This window comes from Quercus suber, unplaced genomic scaffold (assembly GCF_002906115.3).
Source record: "Quercus suber isolate HL8 unplaced genomic scaffold, Cork oak 2.0 scaffold_31, whole genome shotgun sequence".
NCBI classification, from domain to species: Eukaryota; Viridiplantae; Streptophyta; class Magnoliopsida; order Fagales; family Fagaceae; genus Quercus; species Quercus suber.
The window spans coordinates 1709729-1719367 of NW_027069496.1; the positions used below are offsets into that span (position 1 = coordinate 1709729).

General features: G+C 35.4%; 1 protein-coding gene across 1 annotated transcript; it reads right to left on the reverse strand.

The window, feature by feature from the left end:
• Positions 1–3380: 3380 nt before the first annotated feature.
• Positions 3381–3926, reverse strand: LOC136066333 (uncharacterized). Its single transcript, XM_065770469.1, has one exon. It carries the CDS (start codon positions 3924–3926, stop codon positions 3381–3383), a length of 546 nt encoding a protein of 181 aa, XP_065626541.1.
• Positions 3927–9639: the final 5713 nt, after the last annotated feature.

The window sequence follows — 9639 nt, forward strand, 5'->3', positions numbered from 1 at the left end:
ACAAGTCCAAAGTTACCATTAATTATATTTAACACCACTATATAAATATAATTTCACTCTAGGCCTTATTAATAAATTATATCCTAAGACTTTATTATACGTACAACCCCTTCATAAAATATTCATAGTAATACAAAGTCATGAATGTATACTGCCACTTTGAAGATTACTACATCTTAATCCTTGAGTACTGGGTTTAATCCTTTAAGTTATTCATCATATATTTATGGAATCCAATTTCATAAATATATACTTTAGTAACTCCTTACTAAAGTGGTTAGGCCTAACACTCTGAATAACCAAACCCATTAATGTGGTACTTTCTTTCTATGTGCTTTCCTTTCTTATGATTCCCTGGATCCTTGGATTGTGCAACCGCTCCACTATTGTCACAAAACAATGTGATACAAACTTGCTCCATTCTCACAACACCAAGATCAGAAAGGAATTTCTTGAGCCAAACAGCTTCCTTTGCTACTTCACAAGCAGCAACATATTTAGCTTCCATGGTGGAGTCGGGAATACATGATTGCTTAACACTACTCCAACTTATGGCTCCACCTCCCAAGGTGAACACACACCCTGAAGTGGACTTTTTGAAATCAAGATCTGACTGAAAATTTGAATTTGTATAACCAATGAGAATCAAATCCTCATTATGGTAAACAAGCATATAATCTCTCGTTCTTCATAGATACTTGAGAATATGCTTTACAGCTGGCCAATGTTTAAGTCTTGGATTTGATTAATATCAACTAACCATGCCAACTGAATAACAGATATCTGGTCTAGTACATAGCATGGCATACATGAGACTTCCCACTACAAAAGCATAAGGAACTTGTCTCATTATATTTTCTTCCTCAAGAGTCTTAGGCCTTTGTTCATCAGACAGAGGAACTCCATGTCTAAAAGTTCTAAAAGGAAGTAATCCTTTCTTGGAGTTTTGCAAGCTAAACCGTTCTAGGACCTTATCTATATACCTAGTTTGTGATAAACCTAACATCTTATTCTTGCGATCTCGCCAAAACTTGATCCCTAGAATAAAGTTAGCTTCACCTAAGTCCTTGATATCAAATTAGCTTGACAACCAAATCTTTACCGATAACATTACCCTTACATCGTTTCCATGAGTAGAATATCATCAACATAAAGCACTAGGAACATTACTACTTTATCTCTATGTCTTTTGTACACACATGGTTCATCAACATTTTGTTCAAAATCAAATGATTTGATTGCTTGATTAAATTTGATGTTTCATGACCTAGATGCTTGCTTAAGTCCATAAATGGACCTTTTCAACTTGCATACCATATGCTCTTGGTTCTTTGCTATGAAACCTTTCGGTTACATCATATAGATTTCTTCTTCAAGATTGCCATTAAAAAATGCAATCTTGACATCCATTTGCCAAATCTTATAATCATAATGAACAGCAATGGATAAGAGGATTCTGATAGATTTAAGCATGGCTATTAGCGAAAAAGTTTCATCATAGTCAATACCTTCTTTTTGTGTATACCCTTTCGCCACTAGTCTTACTTTAAAGGTTTCAACCTTTCCATCTATCCCTCTATTCCTCTTGTATACCCATTTGCAACCAACAAGTTTATTGCCGTTAGGCGCCTTTACAAGATCCCATACTTGATTGGAATACATAGAATCCAATTCATATTTCACAGCTTGGACCCAATGATATGTATCTATATCATTCATTGCCTCTTCATAAGTGTAGGGATCTGATTCATCCTCTTCTGGGATAGCTTCATAAGTTTCTCCCAAACCTATAAATCTTATAGGAGGCCGAACAATTCTCCCACTACGATGAGGCACCTGTGTACTAGTCATCTCATGAGTAATGTCTTGTGGTGTATCTAATACACCCATCTCATCCCTAGTTTCATGCATTGGTTGTTCAATTACAGGTTCATCTATTTCAGCCAAGACAACTTTACTTCTAGGACTAAAATTATTCACATAATCATCCTCCAAAAACTTGGCATTGGTGCTAACAAACACTTTGTTATCTTTATAATTATAGAATAAATAACCCTTAGTTTCCTTTGAATACCCTAAAAACATGCATACTTCTGTTTTTGCTTCTAACTTATCAGACTTCCCTTTCAACACATGTGTCGGACATCCCCAAATGTGGAGGTATCTCATACTAGACTTGCACCCACTCCACAATTCCTTGGGTGTGTTGGGAACAAATTTTGATGGAACTAAATTCAAAATATGCATTGTAGTTTTTAGTGCATATCCCCAAAAAGAAACTAGTAAAGTTGAGTAACTCATCATGGACCTAACCATTTCTAAAAGAGTCATATTCCTTCTTTCTGCTACACCATTCTGTTAGGGAGTTCCAGGTGCAATTAATTGGAATACAATCCCATTTCGAATTAAGTAGTCCTTGAAATCCCCAAAAAGGTATTCACCACCTTGATCAACTCAAATGGCCTTTATGTGTTTACCTAATTGATTCTCAACTTCAGCCTTAAACTCTTTGAACTTTTCAAAGGCTTCAAACTTCCGTCTCATTAGGTACACATAACCATATCTTAAGTAATCATTAGTAAAAGTGATGAAGTACTCATAATCTCCTTTTGCTTTGGTTGACATAGGACCACATACATCCGTATGAACTAATTCAAGCAATTCTTGGGCTCTTCTAACTTTTGCATTAAAAGGTTGTTTGGTCATTTTACCTTTCAAACAAGATTCACAAACTGGAAATCCACCAAAGTCCATGGGCTCTAAAATCCATTTTTGACCTGTCTTTGAATTCTATTTGAATTAATATGACCCAAACGCAAGTGCCAAAGATATGCATCATTAGTAGAAGGAAACTTTCTCTTTAATGATTTTACATAAGAGTTATTATCTAATTTAGAATTGTATAATTCATGTTTATCCAAAGTTAAAATATAATGACCATCTACAATATTGCTAAAACATATTAACATTTTATCCTTCTTTATTACAACATTGTCTTTTAGGATAAAGACATGTTTACCTAAATAAATTGCAGAAATTAAATTCCTACGAACATTAGGTACAAACAAACAGTCTTCCAATATTAAAACTCTAGATTCAAAACATAAATTAAACACTCCAACAGCTACAACTGGAAGCCTGCTCCCATCAGCCAAGGTAAGAATAATTTCTCCTTCATTCAGCTTTCTGGTCTTCTGAAACCCCTACAAAGGATTGCAAATATGATTAGTACAACCTGATTCCACACACCAGGAATCTGTGGGATTATGTACTAAACATGTTTCAAGAAGGAATGTACTTTTCATACCCTTATTCTTGGCAGCCTTAAATATTGGACAATTCCTCTTCCAATGTCCTTTCTCACCACAATGGAAACACATTCATTTGGTTTTCTTTCCTTTGTTGGAAACTCCTACGGCAACTTGTTTACCATCTTTCTTGGCGAAGTCCTTCTTCTTCTTCTTCTTTTTACCCTTGCCTTTCGACTTAGGTTGAGAAGTAGAAGCTTCAACCATATTCACATCAACACTAGAAGTACTAAGGATGCCTTCCGCCGCTACCAACTCATTTGTCAATTTAAACAATGAATAAACCTTTTTGTTCATATTATAGTTAAGTCTGAATTCCTTAAATGATTCTGGTAGTGACTGGAGTATCATATCCACTTGGGATTCTCCATCAATATCAATACCTAAAACTTTCAATGTATTCAGATTAGAGATCATCCTAAGACAATGCTCCCTCACTGAAGTACCTTCAGCCATTTTGGTATTATAAATCTGCCTCATAGTTTCTAGCCTTGTAGAATGGCCTTGCTCACCAAACATCTCCTTCAGACTTAGCATTATGTCCGAAGTTAATTCTACATCTTGCATTTTATGATGTAAAACATTTGAAATAGATGCTAGGATATAGCACTTAGCCATCTCATTAGATTTCTACCAACGATCATATCGCTGTTTTTCCTCAAGAGGAGCATCTGATGATGGAAAGTTAGGACATAGTTGAGTAAGCACATATTTGTGCTCTTCAGGAGTAAAAACAATGTCCAAATTTCTTTTCCAGTCAACATAGTTGGATCCAATCAGTTTGTTTNATGGTCATGGCAAACTTGCTGAAATCAGTACTTGTGAAGCTCTTTTCCAATTCTTGGAATGCATTCATCAAATGTAGGCAGATTTTGAATTTTTTTATTTTTTATTTTTTAGTCTCAAACAAATGCCTTCATAGCCTTTTGCTATGGCATGCCTGCAGTGTTATGTAAACTGGACTTGGAGAAGGCCTGTGACCGTGTCAATTGGAATTTCCTGCTTTATTTATTGGAGAGGTGTGGTTTTGGGGAGAAGTGGTGAAAATGGATCAGGTTTTGCATCTCTACAATGCAATTCTCTTTTATCACAAATGGCAGCCCTAGTGGTTCTTTTAGTAGCTCCAGAGGACTAGACCAAGGAGATCCATTATCCCCCACTTTTATCCGTAGTCATTGAGGCTTTGAGTCATTTATTAGATAGAGCACTTGAGGGACGTTATCTAATGTGGACCGGAATAAATTACTGAATGTAAAAGATAGTGTAGTCAATTCGCCTGAACTTAGAGAGAGAATATACTTTTTGAGTTAATTTTCTGCTTGCTTCATGCATAATTTTTACATACATAAATACTAGTGAGGAGATAAACCTCATCACAACCAAGTCCTAAAATATAGGATCCATCCTATTTAAATTTAAATACAAATTGAAATTAAATCCTAATCCTCATCCTAATCTATTGTAGAAATCCTAATCCTAACCTACAGTAGAATTTTATTCAAATTCAAAGTTCTTTGACTCCTACATAATTATTTGCCACGTGGTCTTGGGACACAACGTTCCTTTCCCATTCAAATGAATCTTGTTCTCAAGATTCCGAGACATGGAAATTGATGTTTGCTCACATCAATTGGAGAATACTTAGCCTCAAATTTTAAAGTGTTGAGATAAGAATTTGGATATTTGATACTTGCGCCAATTCTTCAACCACTTTTGTGGGCACTAGGAACATAAATACCTAGCTTCCCATATCCTTGAATTCATTGGGAATGACAAACTCAGTGTATGGAATTGAGGTAGGCCTATTCAAAATCACGAGAAGATCCCTTTGATCTATCTTTTCTACTTTGTTGATCATTTGATCTTCAAAGGCAAATTTTGTAACAAGTGCACCCTCCAACACAATAATCTATTGAATTGTTGGTGATTCTTGGAGTAGGACATTATGATACCTAAGTAAGGAGCAGCAATGAAAACCATGTGGTGGTGCGGTGTTGTGGAGACAAAGGATTCATTGACATTGAGAATCCACCAAAAGGGATCTCCACTATTGAATCTTGATAGCTCCATGGATCATTGCTCTGATACCAAATGATGTGACTTGGGATAAATTACTGTATGTAAAAGATAATGTAGTCAATTCGAGATAACCAATCTCTTGAACATAGAGAATAGACTTTTTGGGTTAATTTTCTGCGTGCTTCATTCATAATTCCTACGTACATAAATACTAGTGAGGAGATAAACCTCATCACAACCAAGTCCTAAAACATAGGATCCAACTCCTATTTAAATTTAAATGCAAATTGAAATTAAATCCTAATCTACTGCAGAATTTTATTCAAATTCAACTTCTTCGACTAATTATTGCCAAGTGGCCTTGGAACACAACATTATCTAAGAAGCACCGATACTGGTATCTGTAAGATTTAGTGACAAAACATTATCTAATTATTAAATATATTTTTATTTTTTATATATCTTTTATAGGCTCATCAATCAAACCCATACAATTTATTAAAAGGTATTAAATTAAACCCATGTTTCGTTTAATATCCTAATCTCTAGCCAAAGTACCAATTCATTAATAATAATGTAAATAGACATTAATATACAAAAGATGATAATATATAAACACTTAATTAGAAAAAAAGTTATATTTTAGTTAGTCAAAAGGTATTAAATTCTAGGTATAATTGTCACTTAAAAAAACAGAATTTTTCCAATCAATGAAAATGTGGATACACCTTTTAAAAAATGAATCTATAAACTCTCAAAATGGGAATCCGGATTCTCTTGACTTATTTGCAGCCAAGCATAGGAATGCTTGGGAATCTAAGAGAATTCCTAGGAGTGGTCTAGAATGCAGATACCCACCTTTTAAAAGTAATGCTTGGGACACTAAAGAGGTTTCCTAAAAACAGATAAAATAAAAAACAAAAAAACTAAAAATCTAAGAGGTTTCCTAAAAGATTACTCCCAACCAAACACTTTGTAAGATCTGAGAGAATAGCTAAAAGAGATTAGGGATTTAGAAGAATCTTGCAATCTTGAATATAGATAGAGTTATGCCTCATACTGTTTTGGGGCTGTTAGGGTGTTGGCAAGGCAGCTTTGGTCGTCATCGAAATGGTTATATATGGTCCATTGTTCCTCATGGCTTAATGTGGTGTCTTTGGAGGGAGAGAAATAGTCGTTGTTTTGAAGATATTGAGAGATCTATTCCGGACCTCAAGCTTTTCTTTTTTAGAACTTTGTTGGATTGGTTTTTTGCTTTGCAAAACAAATCTTTCCCTTCTCTTTTTGTTTTCCTAGATTCTTGCAATTTTTATTTTTGATTTGTTGACTCCTTGTTCACTCCCTGTGTATTAGGGTGTTTCCCTTTTGATTTCAATATATCTTATTACTTATAAAAAAAAAAAGAAGATATTTTAATGTGCCTAACAACCCTTTTAGAGTGCACTTGGCCTCTGCCTTCTGGATTATTCTCTTTACCTACCTACCTATTATTTTGACTATTATGTTTAATGCCAAAATGTAGCTGGAGCTCTAGAGCACCAATCAAATTATCAGTGCTGTTCATATATTCATTCCTTGTGACATTAAAGATGATGTGGCTTATTGACTCTCTCACCCATTTAACATGTCAGATTTTGAACGAACTTACTGAAACTTGATATTGGAATATGTAGTTATATCAGATTTTGTGTTGTTTTCGTTTTTAATACATTCTTAGGTTCTTAGACAATAAGCATTATAATAAGTCTCTTCTAGCCATTTAATTGTCCAAAGATTATGTGTGCTCAAGAGATTGTCTGTTAAATTCATTCCTTTTAAAAGACTTGGAAAGTGTTCATTTTCTTGTTTCCAGCTGAGTTTTTTAGATTATTAACATTTATTACTGGCTTAGTGTATCTCTAGTACCTTTTTATAAAATTTTCCCCCTCTCTCTATGTCGCCATGACTAATTTATGTGCAGTGAGTGCTTTGTGGACATTTCTCTATAATCAATAAAATTGGTGCTTGTGGTTTTCTCAAGATGATCCTCAACTTCAAAAGCTACCATTTAGGTGTTGTTTTTGGGATTTTTTAGAAAATAACAATAAAACCCAAACAATAGCATAAGTTAGGCAACGTTTGAAACTATATTGGTTTATAACAATTCGAGTCCAGAGAAATCGATTTCACTGTTCATTCGCCTACTTTACCTGCGGTTGAGGTGGAAAAGTTATCAACGTAAGCCAAGAAATCGAGTTCACTGGACTCGTTTCCTATACACAAAAATCGAGTTCACTGGACTTGATTTTCATACATGGAAATCGAGTCCACTGAACTCGTTTTCCATGTATAAAAACCGAGTCCAGTGAACTCGGTTTTTTTGTGTACAAAAAACATGCCGTCCACGCCCAGCTATGACGAATGAAGAACAAAGAACAACCCAGCAAACGAACGTGGTTTCTTGCCGACGAATCCAGGCGCCGATTCTGACCAAACCCGACGAACCTAGCAACACCGACGAGCAAACGAAGAACCGAGGCGCCGATTCTGACCAAACCCCGGCGAAAGCTGGCGATGGAAATCGGATCGGACGTGGTTTCTTGCCGCCGCTCCAGTGGAAGAAAGAATCAACGACGCATGCGGCGAAGCACGAAGAACAACCCAGCAATACCGACGAACAAACACAGAACCCAGCAAACGAAGAACAAACGATGATTTCAACGAAGAACAACGATACCCAAGCGCCGATTCTGACCAACGATGCCGACGAACCCAGGCGCCGATGCAAACCCAGTGGAGGAGAGAAGAACACGTTGGAGAGTGGGTTTGATTTGTTTTGGATTTGATTTTTTCATGGGTTTTTGGGACTTGGAAGTGGAGAAACTCAGGCGGCATTTGGGGAAAAAAAAAGGAAAGGGAAGAACACGAAAAAAATCAGTGTAAGTTTTTTGGCTGGGTATACTGAAATCGAGTTCAGAGGACTGGGTTTCCTTTAAGCTAAAATGAGTCCTTTGGACTTGACTTCAATGAAGAAAAAGCGAGTTCTTTGGACTCGATTTCCGGCCTACGTGGACACTTTGTCCAGCTCAACTTCTGGTGCGATGGGAAATCGAGTGCAATATACTTGATTTATACCTCAAAATCGACCCCTCTGAAGTCGAATTGTTAGAAATCAAAATAGTTTCAAACCTTGGTTAACTAATAATATTGTTTGAGTTTTATAGTTATTTTCTAAAAAAATCCTTTGTTTTTAGTTCAGGTTATTGGATGCTTAATTATAGAATGCTAAGGCCAAGAGCTGTGTAGCTCAATGGTATACCTGCTTCCCTCTTTATTAGGAGAACCAAGGTTTGAATCCCCATCTAATTGTTATAACTATCAAATTATTAGCAACACTATATTTATATATATATATATATATAGAGAGAGAGAGAGAGAGAGAGAGAGAGAGAGCTATGGGATGTAAAGTTATAGAACCTGGCCAGTTAGGAACAATGTAAACTTTTTTTTTTTTTTTTTTGCTTTGGCAAATTAAAGTTGTGGGTGATGGTCAAATTGTTGAAAGCTTTTATTGCCAGGTGACAAATCTTATTCAGGGAACCCCCCAATTTCCTTGAGGTACTTGTGTGTACTGTGATTTGATTTCAAGAACCTTCGCATGAGTGTGATGCTACTTGATCATGGGACCAGACCATATCGATTGTTGATTTGATTCGATGGGTGCGTCTAGAGACTAGAATTGTATAATGTTTGTATGATCAATAAAATTTTATGCTTCTGTTTTTGGTTTGTAGTGCTGCATAGGATCAATGTTACTGTACTCATATAATTGTGTACTTAATATACAAAGTGCTTGACAATCATTGAAGCAATCTGATATGTTAGATTGGTTTGAATTATTACAGGGAGGCTTTTCTTGAGTTGCTGCAGATATTGATACCTTGGGACCTTTTATGGATTTTTGCTGGCTGTATTTGTTCCCCTCCCCCTCCTTCCTGTCTTTAAAATATATAGTGATTTGATGCAATAATCTTATGATTTTTCCTATTTAAATATTTGTTTCTTTGTTCCTTTTGGCAGGTATGACGACTCGTCTGAATCTGCAAGCATTGAACATAGAAAAGATCTTACATGTTAATGATTAGTGAGAGTTGCATTTAAGTATTTTGTCATAATAATCATAGGTAAATGCCCATCTCCAATTTCATGTTTTGAATTCTTTATAGATTTCATCATTTTACGAGAATTATTGTGCATTGTAAAATTTTACCATTTGGGGACCAATCTATACTTTTTTGGAATGTTATTTTTCGTCAAACCCTTTTTCAGTTGC